We start from the raw sequence: 26,194 nt of genomic DNA, 5'->3' as shown, positions 1-26,194 counted from the left end.
GAATTGCTGAAGAACCAAGGGTTTATCCCAAGAGCTTGCCTAGCATGAAGCAACCACAAAACCAAGCATGGTGGTGCTCCACCTTTAATCTAGCACTGGGAAGGGGAGGAAAGTCATCCTAAGCTACACAGTCAAGTTCAAGGTCAACCAAAGATAAAGAAGACTTTCAAAAACGAGCTGGAGAGATGGTTCAGCAGTTAGGGGCACTTGCAACTCTCAGGAGAACCCAGGGTCACTTCCCAGGCATTATTCAGACATTATATACTTATAAGCTTCTCTGTGGAAACTGCTATTGTCCCCACGATAAGTACATTCCACAGAGAACTAGGCAAGTGAAATCCAGAGCCAGCCAGCCAACAGAAAACAAACCCACATGATGCTCACAATCATCCCTAACTCCAGAGGATCTGACTGACACCCTCTTCCAACCTCTCAGCACACTGCACAAGCAAGCAAACACTCATACACACACATACATAATAAATCTGAATTATTCGTTTAAAACAAAACAAAGAAACCCACTTAGAATCAAACGAAAAGACCATGTTCCTATAGACCTGAATTTTTGCATCTTTTACTATATCACCGTTAGCCAGTGACTCCTCAAAGAACTACAGGCAACTAAGGAATGCTCACAGCAGGTAAAAAATTCTTCCCTCCCTATGGAAGGAGCATTGGTTATTCAATACCAAGTTATCCTGAAATCATACAAAAACAAGTGACGACAGCCAGACTGAGCCAGTGCATTTATGTATTAATATTATATATTATATATACATGTGAAGCAATAATAAAAGGGAAGGGGTGAGAAGGCTAGGCTGACTCCATGACAGGCTTCAGATTCGTAGTTCAGAAGATGAGGCCTAAATCTCTGTTTCTAAGAACTGGGCAAGTACAGAGAAGTCCAGGTCCCAGAAGCTGCCCCGCCACCTGGCCAGGGGCAAGGACAATGGATCAGCAGCAGTTTCCAGATCTCTCCAACAGTTTCCAGCCTCCCTGCCCTGTCTTGGTTCTGGAATGTCCATTGAGATGGAGTAAGATAAGCTCGCCTACCCTGGAATTTCCCTAATGTGCTTTGAATCAGGCCTGGAGCTCACTTGGTTGTCTCTCTGTCACGGTAATGGGAGACCTCAGGATGCTGGACTTCTGCAGGATAAAACACTTTTTCCATTTATATACTATTTGAGTCTGGGGTATCAGTCTATAGCGAATCATGGACCCTTACAGGGGGAAATGAAAAATTTTTTTAAATAGGTAAAGTCAACTAAGATTAAGAGAGTCTAAGGGGCTGGCTTTGCAAGAGGGGGAAGAAATAAATCTTGAGACATAGACACAGGCAGTTAGGGGTGAGGTTGACTCCACCAGAAGGGCAGAAAGCATTGCTCGGTGGCAGAGCGCCTGCCCAGCATGTGAAGCCCCAAGTCTATCCCCAGAACTGATTTTAAAAAAATAAATAAAAAATGTCTAGGAAATTCAGAGCTTGGCTCTCCCATTTAATGGCTATGTAACTTCAGACAGATTTGAAAACTTTAAATGAGATTATATACGAGCATAATATATGACAATGAAATGCAAATCAGTATATATGGGTAATGTATACAAATTATAATATATGTGATTATTACATGGGAAAAAAATCAGTAAACTATTTTTTTGGCTGAAGAAATGAGTCAGCAGTTAGGAGCACACACTTCTTGCAGAGGACCTAAGTTCAATTCCCAATATACCACAGAACAGCTTACAACCTCCTGTAAGCCCAGTTCTAGGGGATCTAACTTGGTAGGCACCCTGCTCTCATGTACACATACCTCTCAAATACCTAAACATAATTAAAAATAACAAAAGTAAGTCTTTACAATTACTACCACCTCAGCTGGGCATGGTGGCACATGCCTTTGGTCCCAGCACTTAGCAGGTAGAGGCAGATCTCTTGAGTTCAAGACCAACCTGGACTACTTCCAGGACAGCCAGGGATAAACAGAGAAACTCTATCTCAAAACAAAAAACAAAATTACTTTATCTGGTATGGATATAGGCTCATCAAGAACAACTCTCTGGCCAGGTGTGGTGGTGTCCACCTTAAATCCCAGCAGTCAGGAAGCAGAAGCAGGTAGATCTCTGCGAATGGGAGGCTAGCCTGGTCTACATAGTGGGTTCTAAGCACTAATCATCAAGGGTACATAGTAAGACTCCATCTCAGAACAAAGAAACATAAAACAAGTGTCTGGCAAGCCATTTCTGGGACCCTCTTGCCCCACAGAGGGAAGCTGTTACTCTATTTTTTAAACAAAACTTTGCTTACCTTAAAAAGGAAGGAAGGAAGGAAGGAAGGAAGGAAGGAAGGAAGGAAGGAAAGAAGGAAGGAACAGAGGGAGGGAGGGAGGGAGGGAGGGAGGGAGGGAGGGAGGGAGGGAGGGAGGAAGGAAAGACAGAAAGAAAAAAAAAAAAAAACAGGAAAACAAAACAGTTGGCCAGACACCTGCCCTGCATGCATGAAGCTGTAGATTTGACTCCAGCGCTGCTATATAAACAAAAATGAAAGCAAGATCCAAGTCTATGCACCTGAGTTCAGTTTTTGGGTGATGGGGAAGTACACGGTCAGGGTGGCTGTTTAACTGGGTCGATCAGGAATGTATCTTCATTCTGAAGAGGGGTCTGATCAAAACCTAATAGCTTCGTGAAGAAATAATCATATCCCCAGGTTAAATCACGAGCGTGACCTCAGAATGCCTCGGTTTCCCTATTTGCAAAAGGAACATAACTGTAGTGACTCTGAACTGTCGTGTAATTGACAGTGTCTGGTGTTCTGTCAGCACCATTTAAATATCGTTAAACTCTAACAGAAGTTCTCAATGGCGTCTTGTGCGGCACTTGGCGCCAACCCCTTAACAGTTACATAGCAAACTTGTTAGATTTTCATATGGCATGCTTGTCAAATGTTTAGACGATGTGAGTGTCAGATGACAAAACCAAAATCCAAAAGAGCCTTGAGACGACAGCTATGAAACACAGCACACGAGAGGGAATTAAATCCTCTATATGGTTTTCTTTCCTGAGTCTGTGACAAAATAGCTTGACAAGCAATTATAGAGGAAGTTGAAGGAGCTCTCTCCACCATAGTGGGGAACTCAAGGCATCAAGACCTTAAAATGGTTGGTCATGAGACAGCAGTCACAAAGGGCAATGAATGGTATCATAGTGAGTAACCCTCTTTCTCCCTTTTATAAGGTCCAGCCTCCCAGTTGGTTACGCCCACAATGGGTGAGTCTTCCAAGCTCCGTCAAGATGACCCTCCATAGGCATGTCCAGAGGCTCATTTCCAAGATGTCCTAGATGCTGTCAAGCTGACCCCTCTAGCCACCATTATCTAGCAAGAAAATTTAACAACAAAACTAATAATATCCAAATCCACTTTAAAAAAATTATTGTGCTGGCTTACCAGGATATTCTGTAGATGTTTAAAGGGAACTAACTCCAGCTGGGTGGTGGTGGCTCACGCCTTTAATCCCAGCACTCAGGAGGCAGAGGCAGGCGGATTTCTGAGTTTGAGACCAGCCTGGTCTACAAAGTGAGTTCCAGGACAGATAGGGCTACACAGAGAAACCCTGTTTTTGGAAAAAAAATATATATATAGGGAACTCCAGTTGACTTTAACTCAGCACGTAGAAAAGTATGTTTAGCAATTAATTCAAAATTCAGCTGTAATGAGAAAATTGATTATCCTAATAAAGGCACGGTGAAGGGATGTTAGCCAGCTTGAGCGTGCATGGCAAATAGGGCTCTGACAGGCTTTGTCCTTCTCTCTCCCATTGCCTCTGCCTTGCTAAAAAACAGCTAGATTTCATTCCTAAAGCTAGCCTGCAAGGTCTACTTCCTACTCCTGAGGCTGACTTCCAAGATCCAGCTATCAAAGTATTGAAGTCAAGCAATCAAAAGCCTCCTTTAGCTCACCTAGTTAACATAGGCAAGTAAGGGGCTGGAGAAATGGCTCAGTGGCTATGAACACTGGTAGCTCTTCCAGAGTACACGAGTTCAATTCCCAGCACCCACATGGCAGCTCACAACTGTCTGCAACTCCAGGTCTGTAGAGGATCTGTTACCCAACGCACAGAAATATAAATAAATTAAAAAATTAAAATGAAACACATCCTAACTATATCTAATTAAAATGAAACACATCCTAACAATTAAAATGAAACACCTCATCCTAACTCAGGGTTTTCTCCTTTTTCCTTTGTAAACCACCATTCTCCTAGCTATCACCTCTCTATCCTAAAGCAGTCCTTTGTCCCCTCCACCCAGAACAAATAATACTTCCCCCTCTCCCTTGTTCCCTCCCCACTTCTCCCTCTTCCTCTACCTACTCTCTTTGTCTCCTATCTCCTGACCTCTATCCCTCTGGGATAAATCAATCTCATTTGTATTGAGAACTTGGTCTTGGGTTGTCTAGAGCCAACTCCAAGGTTCCCTACACACCTGTGTGGTGTCTCAGCCACCCACAAGCAGGAGGACCTGGCTTCAAACCCCAGGGCCCTTGTTAAAAGCCAAGTGTGGTGGCAGGTTTGTAATCCTAGCAGTGAAGAGGCAGACAGGTAGATCCCTTCCACTCACTGGACAGCCAGCCTTACCTGATCTACTAGCCAATAAACTGTATCAAAAAGTAAGGCAGAGAGTACCCGAGGAAAGACATTCAAGGTTGACCTCTGTCACCTACACATATGTGCACACATATAAGCATATGCATGCAACAGGGCATAATGGCACACACCATTAATCCCAGTACTCCAGAGGCAGAGGCAGGTGGCTCTCTGTGATTTTGAGGCCAGTCAGATCTACGTAACAAGTTCCAGGACAGCCAGGGCTACATACTGAGATCCTGTTTCTAAGCCCCCTCCTCCCCCAGTCAAAAAAGCATACACACACACACACACTGAATGAAAATATGATCTAAGATGGTCGTTGTAGCTCATCTCAGGCTTCTAACGAGTAGCTTGACTGCTATCTGGCTAGAGAATGGCCAAGTATACAGACCCACAAACAAGCAGAGATACAACAGGAAGGAGGAACATTGTCGTGAGGGGAACAAAAGATCCTCAGGTGGGTCTCAGAGGACAGCCGCAAGACTTAAGAAAGAGGGTTAGAACTTTTTCCAGGCCTCCACGGACTTACTGCAGCACAGTGTAGACATAAACACCTTTAATCTCAATTGCTACAGGCTTTATCTGACCCATTTCCTGTAGGAAATCAAGCTACTCCCAGACCCTTTATCAACTTTTCTCCAGTAATAATCCCCATCCCTGACAAAAGAAGATATTGTCATCCCCACGGTATAGATAAGAAATTGAGGCAAAGAAGTAAGGTGACTGCCTGAGGTTACACAGGACTGGAATTACAACCTGGTATCTAATCTTAGAACACACTACATGAGTTTAGGGAGGGGTATATTGGAATCGCATTATAGTCTTTAAAAGAAAAGTCTATTTATGTTTAATGTCTAGGAGAAAGAGATTAATTGTATTAATTATATACCAAAGTCGTTTATTCTAATCTTTTTCCAAATACTTGGGAAATCTGGATTTTATCGTTATGAAGATATGGGAGATTAACTCTTTTTTTAATTAAGGCAAATATTTGTTTGCTAGACTCTCCAAGGAAAGTAATTAATCTGGAAAACTGTACAGCTCAGACAGACTCCTTCAGATCACGGGAGTAAGCAGCTACCCATAGAGCAGGGATCCAGATGGCCTAGGGATCTGATGGGTAAACAAAGGTTGGGAAAAGCATGTCTTCAACCACGGCATTTGCATGCATACATAAACTATTATTATACAGATTTACATATTTCACCTAATTATCAAACAAATGTGTGTTCATTACTTAAAAGCTTGAAAATAAACGGGGCGGTGCTGGCAAACACCTTTAATCCCAGCACATGGGAGGCAGAGGCAGGTGGATCTCTTGAGTTTGAGGCCAGCCTGGTCTACAGAGTGAGTTCTGGGACAGCCAGAGTTACACAGAGAAACCCCACTGTGGAAAAACAAAATGTATAAAGTTAAACAAACCAGGAGGCTGGAGAGATAGCCCAACACTTAGGGGCTTCTCTTCCAGGGGGTTTAGGTTCGGTTCCCAGCATTCATAAGGTGGGTAATAACCACCTGTAATTCCAGTTCTAGAGGATCCGATGCCCTCTTCTGGTCGCTGTGGGCACTGCATGCACAGGGTGCACAACGTGCATGCAGACAAAACACATAAAAGATAAAAATAAAGTTTGTCAAAACAATATGAAACCAAAGTGCTTACTGTTCAACCACCAGATAAGCTGCTGTGCCCGGTCTGGTGGTGTGACTCTGTCTCCCAGAGGAATGGCAGAAGGAAGCACGGAGTTGGGAAGCAGAAGGTTTGAAAGGTGGAGATCGGCTTGGATATACAGTTAGATCCTGTCTTACAATTTTTTTTTTAATTAAAAACAATTTTGTTTTAATGAGGAAGGATCAGGAACACTCCATCTACTCCTGTTCACAAACTAGTCAGGCCATAAGGTCAGAAGTCATAAGCCGCTCTGGGTTCTGTACACAACTCTTTAAGGAAGGAAGGGAAATAATGACTCAGCCACAGCATCTAGGCATCTGATAGCTGGGGCTACACAGAGAAACATTGTCTCAAAACAACAACAACAACAAAAACAAAAACAGAATAAGAGGAAGAAGGAGGTGGGGGGAGTTCCTTTGCTGTACTCCCCATCACATGGCCCACCCATGTGCAGCAGGTGCTTTCTGCATTCACTAACCCCAAAGGTATCTGCCTGACACCCAGAGACAGAGTGCGTGACCCAGGCAGCCAATTGGCTGTGGTGCCAGGGGAGCTGGACAAACAGTTGGCTGGGCGGTGGAGGTGGGGGACGGGGAGCTGGGTGTGTGTGGCAGAGGGTATATAGGCACCCATCATGTTTTCTTTAAATGAGTCTGCTTCTGCTTCTTACCTGGCTCCCAGGATCTGTGTCATTGATGCCTTCTCACCCCCTACCCCTAGGATCATCTGGGGGGGGGGCCTGAGGGCTAGGGCAACAATTTACTTAAGCTAACCAATACCACAGAGCACATTTGATTACCTATTTATACACACACCAGTCATAGCTATTGAATATCGTGGTTTTAAGATACATTTTGAAGGGATTCGTCCCTTCTTTCAGAGAAGACGCATAACAGCAAGAGTTAAAAACCAATGTTTTTGGCTGAAGTCAAAAAACCGCTATAAATAAAGACAGAGGACGATGGACAGACAGAAGGCTGAGGACAACAGACACCTCCAAACTGTGTTGAACAAGGCTAGCTCGAAAGTAACGGATGCCAGCCCAGGTTCACTCCATCTGGAAACCACGCCATACCTTTTTGTTTTCTGCAACACCATCCTCGCAGTCCAGCACGGCACAATCTACTTTCAAGGACGGGATCTTCCTTATTTTCTTTTCGTCATTCCCAGGGACATAGAGCACTGCTCTCCGGGGGACATACTTGTGATTGGACAAGGAGCTGTATCTAGGCTTGTAGACACTGACCACGTGGGATGCCTTCCTGCAAGGGAAGTGACTAGGGTTAGTCCTAAATGGAATTCTGTATTTATAAATTTGTGACCAAACTCTGCTCTTAGCCATTCATTCCTTTCGGCTTTTAAAAAATATATAAATATTATTATTATTATTATTATTATTAGTAGTAGTAGTAGTAGTAGTAGTAGTAGTAGTAGTATTGGTATTGGTATTTGGTGGTGGGAAAGGTCCACATGTGTGTGGCCTTTGGGGTTCCTTGAAGCTGTGAGTCACCAGAGCTGATGTCAGTGCTAAACCCGATCCCTTTGCACTTAGGAGCTGGGCCATCTCTCTCATCTTATTTTGGCTTTTTGGTTGTAAGACAGGGTCTCAACATGTAGCCCAGGTTGTACTGAAACTTACAATATAGACCAGGCTGGCTTTGAACTCATAGAGATCTGCCTACCTCTGCCTCCAAAGTACTGAGATTAAAGGCACGAGCCACTACAGCCACCTATTTTTGGCTTTTTGAGATGTTCTTGTCACATACATACCCCTGGCTCATCCCTGTGGCACCCAGGCTGATCACAAACTAAGGGCAAATCCTGGGCAATCTTCACATACTTGACCGCATGTTTTGATTCAAATACTCAGTTTTCAATATCAAAAATAAGAAGTCATACAAAGAAATAGGAAAAATATATGGTCCTGTATAAGAACAAAAGCAAATCAGTTAGAACCACCCATGAAACTGCCTGACGGAGGCTTCAGTGTGTGAGGATGTCAAAACAACTACCTTGTTTTGGGGTGTTGTGGCTGTAGTGGTGGTGGTGTAGTTGAGTTTTGGTTTTGGTTTTGTTGCTCTTGTTTTGTTTTTCCTTGACAGGGATTTGTTCTAGAGCACTAATGAACCTGGAACTCAAGTGCTTCCTGCCTCATACTTCCATCCCAGGGCTAGGACTTGCTGTTGTAGCAACAGCCACAGCCTCTTTGTCTACCCTGTGACCATCAGGAAACATGCAGATCATTCCAAACATATACACAGCTAAGACGTAACTAAGAAACAGGTATGGTAAACTCAAACTGACACAAAGTAACTACATCTGTCTTCTAAGTGTTCATGAGAAGTTTTCAGTGGATTCCAGAATTTCAGGGCACAGTAGAGTGGCTCATGCCTATAACCCCAGTATTCAAGAGGCTGAAGCAGGGGTTACAGGTGTAGCTCAGTGGTTTGAGTGCTTATATAGTATGAACAAAGCCCTAGGTGTATTCCCAACAATTGATCAAGGACATGGGGTAGTTTACAGCTAAAATCCTACCACCTAGGAGGTGAGTCAGGGGGATCACTTCAAGATCATCTATGGCTGCATAGGAGATCAGCCTGGCCTAGAGATTGAAGAAGGTGGGGTGGAAGGTTGGGGGTGGGGGAGAAGAGAAGAGGAAGCAGCAGAAGTGGGTAGCCAAGACTGGGAGATCTTGAGTTTGAGTCTAGCCTGGGGCACATAATGAGGCCTAGATCAAAAAACAAAAACACAATAACAAATTAGATTTCAGAGTTCCAAAATGTTTAAACCTACAAGGCTGAACTGATAGATTCTTTTAATTACAGCATTGGTGGTTCAGACACTGGGGACTTGCTGGCCTGGCAGTCTAACTAAACAGTGCTCCAGGCTAAGTGAGAGCACCCAAGAAGACACCAGACTTTGACCTTGGCTCAACCCCCTCACACAAGGTCCACCTCTTAGAACTAGGGTAGTAGTGTGATTTTCAGCAGGACTTTCAGGGAGAAGGTAAAGAAAGGGAAGGAAAGTAGGAAGTTGTTGGTAGGGTTCAAACTTGTGGCCAAAAGATGGATAAATCCTGGAGATTATACTGGCAATACATCATGTACTTCCAATTTATTTATTTATTTTGGTTTTTCAAGACAGGGTTTCTCTGTGTAGTCCAGGCTATCCTGGGATGAAAGGCATGGGCCACCATGCCTGGCTGTACTTCTACTTTATTAAGAGAGTAGATTTTAATTATTATGATCAAATATGCATTAATAATGAGAGGTAACGATGTGCCAGTTAACGGATGAATAATTTCATGATATACATCAGAACATCAAAATGCTTCCAATAGAAAGTCTTGTCAACTTTACTTTAACAGAGCTGAAAAATATTTACAAAGATATTTAATATTGCTGGGCATGGTGGCCCACACCTTCCATCCCAGCACTTGGGAGGCAGAGGCAAGCAGATTTCTGAGTTCATGGCCAGCCTGGTCTACAAAGTGAGTTCCAGGACAGCCAGGGCTATACAGAGAAACTGTTTCTCAAAAAACCAAAAAAAAAAAAAAAAAAAAAAAAAAAAAAAAAAGAAAGAAAAGAAAAGAAAAAAACAAACAATAAAAGATATTTAATGTTAAATGAAGAAAGTTTCGATTGATATCTTAACTCTAAGTTTTTTGCTTATTGTGTGTGTGTGTGTGATCCATATGTAAGAGTGTGGGTAGGCCTGTGCATACACAGGTGGAGGCAAAAGAAAACTTGGCAGTCAGTCCTCTCCTCTCTTTATGTAGCTCTGGGGATCAAACTCTGTCTGCTAGGCTCTCACAACAAGACCCTTTACCCACTGAGCCATCTCTCTGGCCTCCTGTTTGGTATTTTAAATGGAAGATGTAGCATTGTAAATGCAATAGTATCTCCGCTTAGTGACATCTTCAGTGAGAAATGCCTGGAAGGAAGTTCCTTGAGATTTGATGGGGGATGGCACTAGAGTGTACATTTAGGAGTTATGACTTCTCTTCTGCATGATTCCCTTATTTTAAACAACTATCAGAAACAATGTCACTCTACCTTCTTATTTCTTTTATAATTGGCTAAAAACAAACCTAATGAAAGCATTTCACAGGTTTAGAACAGCAGTACTACATGGTAGAAAACATACAGCCAAATAAATGACTTGAAATTGCTGGAATTTGACTGTTTTTTTTTTTTTTGACTGGTTTTAACCTATAAAATATTAGTTTGACCAAGTATTCTGACAGAAGATGGGAAGAGAACCAGACATCAGGATGTAGGGACAACAGCCTTGTTCAGATCTTGGAAACACTGTAGAGGTCGTCCCTACTGTGGCCTTTACCAAGTACCTTGCCTAGGTCACTGCTGCACACAAAGGCCCCAGGCTGCAGGATACAAGCAAGGTGAAGAGGTGTCTCCAAAGCCACATGGTCTACCCAGACAGGGATCTCTACAGAATGAGCTCCACAGTGAGAGCCCACTGTATTGGTTGGTTTTGTGTGTCAACTTGACACAAGCTGGAGTGATCACAGAGAAAGGAGCCTCCCTTGAGGAACTGTGTCCCTCCATGAGATCCAGCAGTAATGCATTTTCTCAATTAGTAATCAAAAGAAGAGGGCCCAGACCATTGTGAATGGTGCCATCCCTGGGCTGGCAGTCCTGGGTTCTGTAAGAAAACAAGCTGAGCAAGCCAGGGAAAGCAATCCAGTAAGCAGCATTCCTCCATGACCTCAGTGCCTGCCCTGCGTGAGTTCCTGTCCTGACTTCCTTTGGTGATGAACAGCAATGTCAAAATGTAAGCTGAATAAAGCTCTTTCCTCCCCAACTTGCTTCTTAGTCATGATATTTTGTGCAGGAATACAAACCCTAAGACAGCCACGCAGGCTCAAGGCAGGGATACAGTGAGGGTTGAGGAGGCGAGGGCAGGACATATTTGGAATAAAAAGAAGGAATATACCAAGAGACCTTAAATTCAAATTTCATTGTGGACTCTGAGGTCTCTAGGGGCCTCAGGGCACAGGGGCCCCTGCTCCAACAGAAGGATGGAGGTTTCTGCAAGTCTCTCTTCTCTTTTGGCTACTGCATCGTCTCCCTTCTCTGATCCCTGACTGCTCCCAAATCTGTCCTGAGCTCAAGCTGTGTTCAGCACTGACTGCTGATGTACACAGTAGGTGACAAGATCAAACTTATTTTATCCTACACACTGAGAGTTATTACCTCATCACAGTCAACATGTAAATCTCTACTGAGCGACATTTCTGAGGGAGGCTCCTCCTGGCCTGGTTTTCATCCACTTTCTTTCTCACCTAGTTACCTATTTCTGTAGGTCCTAGAGGTAGGGGAGCTCTCAACCTAAGAGTCCAATACCTGGGAGCACTTAAAGGTTTATCAGATGCAGCCGGGATGGTGGCATGGCTGTAAACCCAGCATAAAGACCAGCAATTCGAGGATATCCTCAGCCAATCTGGGTTACATGAGACCATGTCTTAAAATAGCAACACAACAAAAAAATCACTAAACTCAGGTGCTAGGCAAGATGGCGCACACCTTTAATCCCAGACCTTGGGAGGGCAGGCAATCTTGGTGAGTCCCAAAGTAGCCCGGTCTACAGATGGAGTTCCAGAAGAGCCAGAGCTATGTAGTAAGACGCTGTCTCAAAAAGCTAAAACCAAAGCAAACACCACCACACCTTGTCAAACAAATCTCCTTTGGAAGAACTCCAACTCTGCTTCATACCCGCACGTTCTGGAATTCTTTTAGAGGCAAAGTCAAGGATCTGCCTTTGTTTGAGTGGAGTTTCCAGAGTTATAGATGAGTGAAGTTCTGAGTTGCCTGTCTCCTTGCTCCTCTGACACTTCTGTGACATCCCTAGTACAGGGTGATACCAGGGCGTCAGGCTTTTCCTAAGGTCTCTTCATGGTTCTAATGTGCAGCTAAGTATTCAGGCAAGAGTGCTAGGTATTCCCACTGTGTATTAGCTCCCGTGATACAAAAACTTTTGTTTAACAAGTTCCACTGAGCCATGCCTATAATCCCAGCTCTTGATCGGCTTAGGACAGTTCAAGGCCAGCCTAGGCTATATAGTAGGTTACAGGCAAAACACAGCAGTATAACAAGACCCTGTCTCAAAAAAAAAAAAAAAAAATTTTTTTTTAAACTGGGTTATAGGGAAGCCTGAAGCCTGGGGAGATAGTTCAGCCTGTAGACTTCTTGTTTCTTGATCACAAAAAGTTGTGTTCAAAGCCGGGCGTGGTGGTGCATGCCTTTAATCCCAGCACTCGGGAGGCAGAAGCAGGCGGATCTCTGAGTTCGAGGCCATTCTGGTCTACAAAGTGAGTTCCAGGACAGCCAGGGCTATACAGAGAAACCCTGTCTCAAAAAACAAAAACAGGGCTGGTGAGATGGCTCAGTGGGTAAGAGCACCCGACTGCTCTTCCAAAGATCGGGAGTTCAAATCCCAGCAACCACATGGTGGCTCACAACCATCCGTAACGAGATCTGACTCTCTCTTCTGGAGTGTCTGAGGACAGCTATAGTGTACTTACATATAATAAATAAATAAATCTTTAAAAAACAAAACAAAAACAAAAAGTTGTGTTCAGCCTCCAGAACCCATGTTAAAATGCCAGGCCTGGAGGTGTACAGTTGTCGTCAGGGACAGAAAGATCCCTGAGAATCACTGGCTATCCAGTGTAGAGTCCTTGGTCAGCTCCAGGCTATGACAGATCCTGTTTCAAATGAGATGAACAGCATTCCTAAACAGCAAACCAAAAGCTGTCTTCTGGCCTGCATGCTTATGACACACATGCACATGCAACTCACATACATGCAACACATTTTTTAAAAGCTGGGCAGGTTCCCAGGGGTACAGCACTTGCCTAGGGTGTGCAAGACCTATCACTAGGGATAAGCAAAAAAGCTGAGTCCTGACCTGGTCTGGCATCAGGCACAGGTATTGAAGAATCTGTGTGTTAAGTGAAAATAAGAGCCCATTACTGCATCCTTCCTACTCTCAAAATGACAGCAAAAGTCACTTATTAATTTCCACTTGGCTTCAGCTATTAATAATCAGGTGTCTATGCCAGTATCTATGATTAGGCTCCACTTATGTTCTCACTTTGCTAAGTTCCCGAGTGCCCCGAGAGATTCCTTCCCTAGTTTGAAAAACTGTGTTGGTTACTATGGCGACGGCGAACGGAACAGGGGGTGTTCCGTGGATGGAAGAGCCATATAACAACTATTTGTCTTCCTACAAGCTGCACATAGGTGTGTGCGTTGCCCATAAGAGCTAAGAAAATATTTTTAATGCAAAACCCCCTTGAACAAAAGAGCATCTGTTAGGGCCAAAGTAAAGAAGAGTCTTGTATCCAAAGCAGACACGTACAGTACGTGGTTCAAGTTCCATGTGGGTTCACTTCTAATGCATGACCCATGGGCCATGCCTGTCTGCCTTGAGGCCTCTCTGGTGAGCCAGGGACCAAGCATGTCCTGTTATTTCCTTGGCAGAAAAACCCCTAGGAAAGGAGTATTTGTAGAGTGAAGAGCAGATATCCTTCTTTACCTGAGGCATGGTCTTACCATGTAGCCCAGGCTGGCCTCAGCATCATGTGGCTACTTCAATGTGCTGGAGTTACAGGTATGCAGTCCTACACCTGGCTTTGGTAACAGTGGGGTGGTACCTGAAGTGGTGCTACCTCAGACTACAAGAACACAGGGGGCAAAGCTGGTTTCTAGGAGTGACCCTGATGCCAGGATCTCTGCTTACACAAAATGAGAAAGGGAACAAATCCCATGTCCAAAGCTCAGCTTACCCTTCACACAGTAGAAGAAGCTACACACGCAGGGATAAATAATTCATGGTCTGCATCTAAGAGGTCCCCAAAGAAGACAAAGCCATACAGACAGATGTGGGGAGCTTAGGGCTTTGATCTCAGCAATCCAGATACTTAGGCAGGAGGATCATCAGTTGAAGGCCAGGCTGGGCCACACATTAAACCATCTCAACACACACACACACTCATATACACCACACACACACCACACACCCATATCACACACACCAAACACCACAAATACCACACATACACACACATACATACACATATACCACATACCACACACTATACACTCATATCACACATACCACACACCCAGCACATACATACCACACAGATACCACACACAGCATACAAAGCACATATACATATACACACAGCATACACACACACCATACACTACATACACACACATACCACATATATACACACACACACACTATACACTCATATCACATACACCATACATACCACACACAGCACACAGACACCACACACAGCACACATACATACAGTACATACACACAACATACACTACACACACACACACACACACACACACACAGGCAAAAACAAGATCCAGAAAGTTAAAAGGTGGTTATCAGAAGGTGAGGGGAAGAAAGGAGTGAACTGTTGATCACAGGATGTGAAGTTGGATTTGGGGGAAAAAAAGCAGAAGTTCAGGAGATGGAGGTGAGTAATGGCAGTAGCTGCACGTTTAAAATACTCAAATCACTGACTATACAAAGAGGAATGAATAAGATGGCTTGTTTTAATGCTCTGTATATTTTACCACAAGGATAAGAAAAATAAGAGCTGGAGGGCTGGGGCTGTAACTCAGTAATAGAGCATGGGACTAACATGAGTGAGGCCCTGGTTCAGTCCCCAGAGCTGCCTAACAACAACAAAATAATAACAAAGATGAGCAGGACAGCACAAACCTTCTCCTAGCTATGCCAGTGCCTGAGGCAGGAGCCCAAGAATTTAAGTCCAGCCAGGAGGACACAGCATCTCAGAAAGGACAGTGCCGAATCTGTTTGGCATGGTGCACCCATCACACACACACATACACACACACCACACCCAGACACAGAGACACAGGCACACACAGAGACACAGACACACACAGAGACACACACCACACACAGACACACACATGCACAGAGACATACACACTCACAGACACACACACCACACACAGACACACACAGAGACATGCACAAAGACACAGAGACACACACAGAGACATAGTCATCACACACACACACACACACACACACACACAGTTACTGAACTTCAGAGTCAGGATCAGGCATGCAGAATGTAAGAACAACCTGCCCCAAGCCTTTCTTAAGTAAGGACTGTGACTGCACAAACATGGATGGCCACCATTCAGAAGCACTTCACTGTCACCCAGTGAGTCTACCATGTGTGGCCACCCAGTTCTAGCTGTCCAGGTGAAAGTGTGGATTGGGAAAAGTAGCAAGTTGGAGGAACAGGGAAAGCCCCAGACGATTGCACTGGTCATGAGCAGATCCCACTTGGAGACACAGGCTTGCACTGGTCATGAGTGGATCCCACTTGGAGATAGATGCTTGCTTCCATCCTGTCTCTATCGATTAGTAGAGCAATGGTCATTTCCAGAGTGGCTCAAGTTCAGGGCACTGGTATCCCTGGAGGAAAAGAGGAACATTTGCCCAAAAGCAAGGCAAACCAACCAGTCCAATGTAAGGAGGCTGATGAAGTCAAGGATGCTTGAGAGTAGGGGAGAAGAGAAAAAAAAGGATGAGGAAGAATAAAGATGGAGGTAGAGGGGATGTACGCTGGGCTGATGGGAAAGTACAAATTAGGAAGGAAGCAGGAAGGAGAAGTGGGGGTAGGTAGAAGGATAAGTGTGCATGCACATGTGTGTGTGAGTGTGTGCATGCATGTCTGTGTGACTGTGTGAGTGCATGTCTGTATCTCTGTGTCCATGAGTGTCGTGTGTGTGTGTGTGTGTGTGTGTGTGTGTGTGTGTGTGTGTGGTGTGCATGTGCGTGGATGTTGGGTACTGACAAGAAAGCATGTGCCTGTTAAAGGTTATTCTCCTTAATCCTACACTTTCTTGATCTTCTTAAGAGGAGCAGAAGTTCTGTGGGAAACTGAAGGGAGAGAAACCTCCTACTGTCAGCATCTATCTAAAATCCCAGCACTTGGGAGTCAGTGGCAGGCAGATCTCTGTGAGTTTGAGACCAACCTGGTCTACATGATGGAGAGCTCCACTCAACCAGGGTTACATAGCCAGGCTCTGTCTCAATAAAGAAGGAAGGGAGCCTTGCATCTTCCCAGCCACATGAAGAACATAATACAGTTAGAGGGTTGTGTTTTGTTTTGTTTTTGTTTTTTGTTTTTTCTTTCTGGGGCTCTTAAAAATACAACGGGCTCAAAAGGAGCTCCCAAAGCCCCCCAGACACTCCTGCTTCTGCCTCCCCAAGCTGAGATTGACAGCATGCCCTCCCATGAGCAGGCTATACCTCAACAGTTCATTGTTAGCGCTCCCTAGAGTGTGGTCCAGGAGGGTTTCCCTCGACTCTGTCTCAGAGACTAAATGATAACCCATTGCAAGGAACTGAGGCACAGCACAACAGTAAGATCAAAGGGCCTGGTCAATTATCGTGAAAAACCTAAAGGACTTGCCAGCCAGGCTTCACTTTGTGTCAGTAGAGACCATTCACAGCTTTGGTCCCTGGTACTCTCTGCATCACCAAAAAAGGGGAATATTCCTACAAGTCAACCAAGACAACCATCAGAACAGATCTAGCTCAACTGTCCAATGTTCGAGTTCCCAAGATCTCACTCTAAAGCTGAATACGGAAAAGACAATATTTAGTAATAAATATGTCAAAAACAGCCCCGTGGAGAGTATCAGAAACAACGTTCCCATAGCAACTAACCTGCAGCACACCTGTAGCTCCACAGCCTGAGGCAGGGGAATCACTTGAGTCTGGAGTCTAAGAGTTCAAGGCCAGCTGGGCAATGCAGTGAAATTCTTTCAAAAGCACAAATTGTAAAGGTGTTTGCTGCCAAGCCTAAGGACTTACATTCCATCCCTGGACCTTATGATTTGAGAGAATCAATTCCATCAAAGCTCTCTGACTTGTATGCGAATGCCGCAGCATGCACACACACAATCATCCCTGTGTAACCAAATAATTAAACAAGCTGAGTGAAATAAACACAAGTGCAAGCAGCACACACTTGCAATCCCAGTATTTGGGAGACGCACAGTGAATTCCAGAGCAGCCAGAGGCACATAAGAGATTCTGTCTCAAACCAACCAACCAACCAAGACAAACCCACTAACAAATAGTAACATCTCCACTACAAAACTGAAGTGGATCAAATTGTGTGATATAAGATATAATATATATCAGCTTCCAAACGCTGACACCACTGCATACACTAGCAAGATTTTATCGAAAGGACCCAGATGTAGCTGTCTCTTGTGAGACTATGCCGGGGCCTAGCAAACACAGAAGTGGATGATCACAGTCAGCTATTGGATGGATCACAGGGCTCCCAATGGAGGAGCTAGAGAAAGTACCCAAGGAGCTAAAGGGAACTGCAACCCTATAGGTGGAACAACAATATGAACTAACCAGTACCCCGGAGCTCTTGACTCTAGCTGCATATGTATCAAAAGATGGCCTAGTCGGCCATCACTGGAAAGAGAGGCCCATTGGACACGCAAACTGTATATGCCCCAGTACAGCGGAACGCCAGGGCCAAAAAAAATGGGAATGAGTGGGTAGGGAAGTGGGGGGGAGGGTATGGGGGACTTTTGGGATAGCATTGGAAATGTAATTGAGGAAAATATGTAATAAAAAAAAGATATAATATATAAGCAATGTGTAAAGTAAAGAGGAAAATCGAAAGTCAAACATTTTAAATAAAAATAAATGTCCACTAAGTTCTCCCCACATACGAGACTCCATTAGCACTGGGTGTTTCCATGGTAAAAGGAACAGTTGAAGCAAAGATGATGCTTCGTGGGTCATTTCGTGGGTCATTCAGAACCTTAGTAGTAATTAAGCAGATTTGAACTAGAAAAGTCTGCCTTTAAACTCGTTCAAGGTCAGAATGGACAGCTGTAGACCTAATGGATGCAGCAGGCGATTCCTGATTGTTTTTATCTCACGTAGCTCAGGCTAGCCTCAGTAGGTAGCCAGATGGTGACCTTGAGCTTCTGATTCCCCTGCCTCCACCTTCCAAGCACAGCATCAGAGTGTGCTGCGACGCCCTATTTATTCAGTGTGGCGGATGGAACCCAGGTCTTCATGAATACTGAGCAAGCACTCCACCAACTAAGCTACGGCAGCCCGGACAGATCCTGTTACAGTTTTCCAAAGTTCAAAGGCTGCTACATACGTCAAATTAATATGCCTCCCTTGGACTGGATTCTTTGATAGAGAGAAATAATCAAGGCAGAATCTTTTTTCACTCCGGGGGAAAAAAAGGTCCTGCAACTTTGAAAAAATGGTTCCCCCCCCCCTTTTTTTTAAATAACTGTCATGAAACCGATCTTGGTTAGTGGAATCTCTTGTTTCTTTCCAGATTGTTCAAAAATTCCTTTCAAGTGTCAATCTCAATGAAACTGAGGCCAATGTGTTACATAGTTTTGAATTTTGATATCTTTGCTGGCCACAGTCCCTAGACTATTCTGGTCTGTAGTTATTTGTGAGCATATAATATTGCATTCGATCTCTCTCTCTCTCTCTCTTTCTCTCTCTCTCTCTCTGAATAATTTCTTAAGGAAGAAACACAGCCTGGGTCTAATTGCCAGACCTACACACCACACACACAAAAGCTGTGAATGCAAGCTGCGATCTTGAATCCTGCACTGCAGCTTTGATTGTGTGGAACCCACAATAAGATTGAGACTGATTCCTTCTTCATAATTATTCAGAGCTAGCGTGATGAAAATCAAGATGGAGCAGGGAGTCTCTTCCTAACATAGATGGACTTTCGGTTTGGTTTTCAATGTTTAACGGACTAAAGAAACTAACCCTTTCCAGCTCCATCTAGGGAAAGGCCTCCTGGAAACTGCTTTAAATTTAAGGACAGTTAAGAGAGAGAGACAGGGGTTCGTGAGATGGCTCAGTGGGTAAGAGCACCCGACTGCTCTTCCGAAGGTCCGGAGTTCAAATCCCAGCAACCACATGGTGGCTCACAACCATCTGTAACAAGATCTGACTCCCTCTTCTGGAGTGTCTGAAGACAGCTACAGTGTACTTACATAAAATAAATAAATAAATCTAAAAGAGAGAGAGAGAGAGAGACAGAGAGAGACAGAGAGAGGCAGAGAGACACACAGAGGAAGACAGAAAGACAGAGACAGTGTGTGTGTGTGTGTGTGTGTGTGTGTGTGTGTGTGTGTGTGTATAATGTGATAGTGCATTTTACAAAGCTATCACCTACCTTGTCTAATAGTGGTACTGATTTATCTTCCTTTGGAGTAGCTAATGATAGGCTAAGAGGAAGTTACCTCAGAAGTATTGTTAGGTGACAAGGCTAGGCCCTTGTTGGAAAGACTTTGCTGCTCCCCCCCCCCTTTTCCTTTCAGAGAGAGAGCTCTCTGTAGCTCAGGGTGGCCTCAAACTCATTATATAATTGACGATAACCTTGAACTCCTCATCCTCCTGTGCCAACAGCCCAGTGCTGGCATCATAGGTACGTGCTACCATTCCCGACTTTACTGGGAATGAATCGCAGGCCTTTCTGCATATGAGGCAAGCACTCTACTAATGGAGCTATGTTCCCAGGCCCTGTTGCTGGTTCTTGTGGCACCAAAGATCCCTCTTCCAGTATTGTAGAAACTCAAGCATAATACAAAGAGAAGACTGTGAGCTACCAACGAGACAGCATGGAATATCTACTGTAGAATACACTGTTTTCCACTTCTGCCTGCCTAACAAAGTTCCCAAGTCCTCTGGGAATTCCTTGTCCCATTTTCCATCCATTTTTCTCTCTTCTTCACTTCTTCAATGTTTCTCATCTCTCTCTCTCTTTCTTTCTCTCTCTCTCTCTCTCTCTCTCTCTCTCTCTCAGTAACAGGACTGTCAAGGTAGAGGGGCTCCAATGACCAACTATCTCTCCAAATGGACCCTACTTTTATCACAGACGCCTGTGATAAAGCTCCATCTGGCACGGATGGATCCATAGTCTAATCCCCCAGCCATTAGGAACCCTGCAGAATACTAACTAACCTTCATGAACAACTAACTCATTCCCAGCTAGTTTGCATCAGATCTCTGGAACCCTACTAGAAATTTCAACTCCCAAAGGACCTGGTGAATTTGCCTGCCCTTCTATGGTATTATTTGCAAACTAGGCAGGGATCTGGGAGCTGGGATCCCAGCACTAAGGAATTTCAAAGCCAGCCTGGGCTACCTAAACCCTCCAGCAGTCAAACATGCAAACTAGCAAACTTTCACATGGTCTTCCCTGGTATCTGACCTCCTAAAGAAAGCAAAGCAAAGAAACACAACCAAACACTCAACTTAAGCAGATTCTTAGCAAAACCAACAGTCTTCCATAATAGCCCAAAGGGCCAGGAAAGTGGAAAGGATATTCAATTACAAAATATCAACATTTGCACAGTAGTTCCCACTAATTAAGAAAGAAAGATAGACATTGTTTGTTATAAACACCACCAGGTCTCGCTCAGACCCAAGAGCTCACCGCAGAGCAACACCAAGCAAGCCCTCGGATCAGAACAGCTTCGCAAAGGGGGTCATCACTACAGTTGAGAGCATGCGTTTTGTCACACGGGCTCTTAATCCTCGTCATGGCCCCTACATTTTAATCATTTGTTCTGATCGTCTTCCTCAAACAATTAGTGCTAATGAATGGCCAGGATACCTTGGATCATATATGTCTAATTGCAGTCAAGAGCCCCTCTTGTCTGCATGTACATTTCAATTTACCTCTGGGGATAATGTTTGTTAATTGTGTTTCTTTATGCGGCAAGGGAAGAGAAAGGCTTCTCAGGCAAAAAGGAGCTGAGAGTTTCCCTCTTCCCCTTTGTTCCCACAAGAAGCTAAGCCACTTGGAGAGGCACTTAATCCCATCATCCGTGGTTACAATTGCCTTGCGGCATCAATCAGAACCAACCTGAAGGAAAATGATGCAGCTATATTGTGTAATTAAAAGCAATTCAGGTAGTTATTACTGGGCCTTTACAGGTCCAGATACTTAAAATGGCCCTGCAGGGATCTGAAACACCCAAGTGTTTTAAATTTGGCCAGAAACATTTCTCCCCGGAAGAGGAAAAATATGCAAAGTAAAAAAGAAAGAAAGAAAGAAAGAAAGAAAGAAAGAAAGAAAGGGGGAGGGGGTAGAAAAAGATCAAAATCAAAACAAAAAGCCCAGTAGCTTCTTCTATGGTGAACTAACTGAAAAGCAAAAGAGGAGAAGAAATTAAATAAAGAAAAAAAAAAATACCCACGACTCCCAGCTACAAAATGAAATAAACCAGACGGGAAAGGAAAGGGGGGGGGGGGGAATTGCCATTTCACAAGTAGCCCCTGTCTTCATTCAACTTTTACACTTAAGAAATATGTAATGATACCAGTGGGGTCTCTGCAACAGGAAAAGTCTTATGGGCTTGTTAATATGGAAGTGGGAACTTCCTCAAAAGTCAAGTTTATTAAAGAAGATACAAAGTAAGTTTCTGGTTTGTCTATGCCCACTAACAAAAACAAGATGTTAACAAGTACTTTTTTTCCCCCCTTAACTTAGTATAGATTTCCAAAATGACTCAGGTTATTTTAAAAAATAAATTTAAGTGCCTAACCATTTGGATTTCTTACTTAAATTTTATTTATTTATTTATTTATTTATTTATTTTAACAAATAAGAGTCACTGTGTTGACAGAGATGGCATGGTGTAAAAATTCTCTGGCTTTAATGTTTGACTACAGTATAAGATAAAATGTAACTCAACAGTTGAAACAACTGTGTTTCAACAATTTCCTCTTTTAAATTTCAAAAATGGGGGAGGGGAGTCAGAGAAAAATGCTAAGCAAGCGCCTTTACGGACTGCTGGAAAGGAAAGGCCAGATGTTTTTTAGAAAGTCACAACGTGTCTCTCTCTCTCTCTCTCTCTCTCTCTCTCTCTCTCTCTCTCTCTCTCTCTCTCTCTCATCAGAAGGCATCCTAGAAGCAGCTGGCTACCGGACACTGTGCTCCATATCTCTAGGATCAGAGCCCTGAGCATCACACACATCCTGAGGTACAAATTAGTCGATACTATAATTACAGCCTGAAACCTACTGTGTGTGAACAGGTGAGGCCCCACTGTCAACTGCACATCCAAACCAAAACATGACTGTCAAGGAAAATCCCCAACAACACCCCCTCTCAACATAGAATCACCCTTGACTCCCATGTAAGTTTTCCAGCAATTTAAGTCAGTACAAATGCTGCCAGCTAAAGAACTTGAACGTATACCCTCAAACGCTTCAACACAGGCTGGGCATGGCGGTGGCACAAGCCTTTGATCCCAGGGCCATGCAGGCAGAGGCAGGTGAATCTCTGTGAGCTCCAGACCAGCATGGTCTATATAGTAAGTTCCAAGTCAGGAATGGCTATGGAGTGAGGACCATGTCTTGAAAGGAAAACTGATATGTGGATAGATATTAGCCCAGAAACTTACAATACCCAAGATACAATTTGCAAAACACAAGAAAATCAAGAAGAGGGGCCTAGCAAACACAGAAGTGGATGATCACAGTCAGCTATTGGATGGGTCACACGGCCCCTAATGGAGGAGCTAGAGAAATTACCCAAGGAGCTAAAGGGAACTGCAACCCTATAGGTGCAACAACATTATGAACTAACCAGTACCTGGGAGCTCTTGTCTTTAGCTGCATATGTATCAAAAGATGGCCTAGTCGGCCATCACTGCAAAGAGAGGCCCATTGGACTTGCAAACTTTATATGCCCCAGTACAGGGGAACGCCAGGGCCAAAAAGGGGGAGTGGGTGGGTAGGGGATTGGGGTGTGGGTATGGGGGACCTTTGGGATAGCATTGAAAATGTAAACGAGGAAAATACCTAAAAAAAAAAAAAAAAAAAAAAAGAAAAGAAAAGAAAAGAAAATCAAGAAGAGGGAAGACCAACAGGTGGATGTTTCATTCCTCCTTAGAATAGGGAACAAAATACCCATGAAAGGAGTTACAGAGACAAAGTTTGAAGCTAAGACGAAAGGATGGACTATCCAGAAACTACCCCACCTGGGGATCCATCCCATAATCAGCCACCAAACCCAGACACTATTGCACATGCCAGCAAGATTTTGCTGGAGGGACCCTGATATAGCTGTCTCATATGAGGCTATGCCAGTGCCTGGCAAATACAGAAGTGGATGCTCACAGTCATCTATTGGATGGAACACAGGGCCCCCAATGGAGAAACTAGAGAAAGCACCCAAGGAGCTGTAGGGGTCTGCAACCCTATAGGTGGAACAACAATATGAACTAATCAGTACCACCAGAGCTCGTGTCTCTAGCTGTATATGTAGCAGGAGATGGCCTAATCGGCCATCCTTGGGAAGAGAAGCCCTTTGGTCTTGCAAACTTTATATGCCCCAGTACAGAGGAATGCCAAGGTCAAGAAGTGGGAGTGGGTGGGTAGGAGAGCAGGGCGGCAAGGGGTGGGGGTGGGGGGGAGATAGGGGACTTTCGAGATAGCATTTGAAATGTAAATGAAGAAAATATCTAATTTTTAAAAAGAATTTTAAAAAAAGGAAAACTGAAGTTTAGCAACTGATGTAAATGGTAGAACGGGCTGTCTCTATCTTCCTTCATTATCTGCTTGCCCTGCTTTCGTCTGACTAGATGATAACCACACTGTTAGAGATTCCTCATCTGCCTGGTTCTCTGCTGACAGCTAAGCATTTCCTATACCCTTAAGCCTATTGGTTAGTCAGCGTCGGCCAGCCTTCAGGTATCCTCTGGATCCTGGACAGTTGTTTGTTTGTTTTTATTGCCCTTGTGTTCAAGCAGGCTGGTGAGTGACACACTTGCAGGTACCAGGCAGAGACAGCAGATCAGAGGGAGCCCTGGTGGTCTGTCTGTCTCTCTCCCTTTCCACACTTCTGGGTAAATCACCCCGTGAGTGAGTAACAGCAACAGACACTTCGTAGCTGTCCTAGGACCTGTTTCTTTTTTTTTTTTTAAGATTTATTTATTTATTATATGTAAGTACACTGTAGCTGTCTTCAGACACTCCAAAAGAGGGCATCAGATTTCGTTACGGATGGTTGTGAGCCACCATGTGGTTGCTGGGATTTGAACTCTGGACCTTCAGAAGAGCAGTCGGCGCTCTTAACCACTGAGCCATCTCGCCAGCCCCAGGACCTATTTCATAACCTACATTTTGCCCCTAGTCACTTTTGGGTGAAGAACTGTAGGTATTTTTTCCTTAGAAAAAGAATGAACTTTTAAGAAGACATTTTAGGAATATTTAAAACTGAGCAGGAAACACATATGCATTGATGATGAATCTGTCACGGTGACCTTGACCACCATTCCCACCCTTAACAGAATCCCATCCCGTTCCTTTGCCACTCCAGGGCTCTGTACCACCCTTAGTCCCCGATGCTCTTCCTGGAATCAATCCCTCAGGGAAAATGCCCACTACAGGCTACCAGTAACAGTCGCATGACTGGGACCCTCAGTTCCTGCCATCAACCCAGCTGTGTGCGTGCTGCTTAAATACTCTCTGATCAAGCTGGAGAGCCAGGATATGAAAATTCAGCTCTAATTCCTGTGATTACAATCTGTCCCAATCAGCTAACACTTCCACAGACAGCCTACAGGCAACCTGCCTATAAATAAATAGATAGATAGATAAATAAATAAATAAAAGTTTTCCAAATCAGGAACAAAACATACAGAAAAGTTTCTCATGGACTCATTCTTTTAAAATATCATTCTATAATAACTTTTTCACCACCACCCCTTTTTTTTGTTGGTTTTTTTGTTTTGTTTTGTTTTTCGAGACAGGGCTTCTCTGTGTAGCTTTGGCTGTCCTGGAACTCACTTTGTAGACCAGGCTGGCCTCAAACTCAGAAATCCACCTGCCTCTGCCTCCTGAGTGCTGGGATTAAAGGTGTGCACCACCACGCCCAGCTTTTGTCACCCCTTAATACTGAATTTAAGTATTAAAAACAGAAGTAACCCTATATTGTAAGATTTTTTAAGCTGGTGTTCTGGTATAGTACTTGCCAGAATGGCCCCCACACTCCCCAAAAAAGGTTTCAAGCTGGACACGATGATATACGCCTATCCTCCCAACACACCAGAGACTGAGTTCAGAGCTAAGCTGGTAACACAACAAGACCCTGTCTCAAAATGTAAGAGAGGAACTTAAACAAAAAAAAAAAAAAAAAAGTTAAAAAACAGCTCTTGCTCTCTTGTTCTCTTCCCCTCTTCCTCCTCTGTCCCTTCTCTCCCCATTCCTCTTCCCCTCTCTCACCATGTGTTCATGGCCAGCCTCTACTCCTTTATATTCTCTCTCTTGCTCTCTCTCTCCCTCCCTCCCTTTTTCAGTCTCTACTACCCCCTCAACTCCCCTCCCTATGCCTTAAATAAACTCTATTCTATACTATTTTTTTAAAAAAAAAGTAAAAACGATTCTGTGAACAGTGTTTCTCTTAAATGAAATCTAAGCATAAGTGATACACACACACACACACACACACACACACACACACACACACACATAAACACATAGGTCAAAGGGCAATTCTCAGAAGTTGGTTTCCTCCTTCCAGCATGATAAGTCCCAGGGATTTGAACCCATGCTCATCAGGTTTGGCAGCAGGTGCCTTTACTCACTGGGCCACCTCACCAGACCACTTTATTGGATTTTAGGACAACTTCTGTTCTTGGCTCAGTCATAGGCTGAGGATCCTCTGTGCGAGAAAGCCTCGCTCACAGGCAGTAGTAGTAGCAAACGGCACCCGTCTCTTGCTTATTACATAAGTTCACTGAGCCAGGAACTTCAG

The 26,194-nt window shown here is 44.0% G+C and overlaps 1 protein-coding gene across 5 annotated transcripts in view; it reads right to left on the bottom strand.

The window, feature by feature from the left end:
* Positions 1 to 26,194, bottom strand: part of Clybl (citrate lyase beta like) — a 231,241-nt gene that overhangs the window by 83,420 nt on the left and 121,627 nt on the right. For all 5 annotated transcript variants that reach the window (XM_011245173.3, XM_011245172.3, NM_029556.3 and 2 more), the window contains exon 2: positions 7,385 to 7,571. In XM_011245173.3, the coding sequence (XP_011243475.1) occupies positions 7,385 to 7,571 (187 nt within the window). The remainder of the gene's footprint in view (positions 1 to 7,384; positions 7,572 to 26,194) is intronic.

Source organism: Mus musculus, chromosome 14, assembly GCF_000001635.26.
Source record: "Mus musculus strain C57BL/6J chromosome 14, GRCm38.p6 C57BL/6J".
NCBI classification, from domain to species: Eukaryota; Metazoa; Chordata; class Mammalia; order Rodentia; family Muridae; genus Mus; species Mus musculus.
Note: the sequence above shows the minus strand (reverse complement) of the source record. Positions and strands in the feature narration are given on the sequence as shown.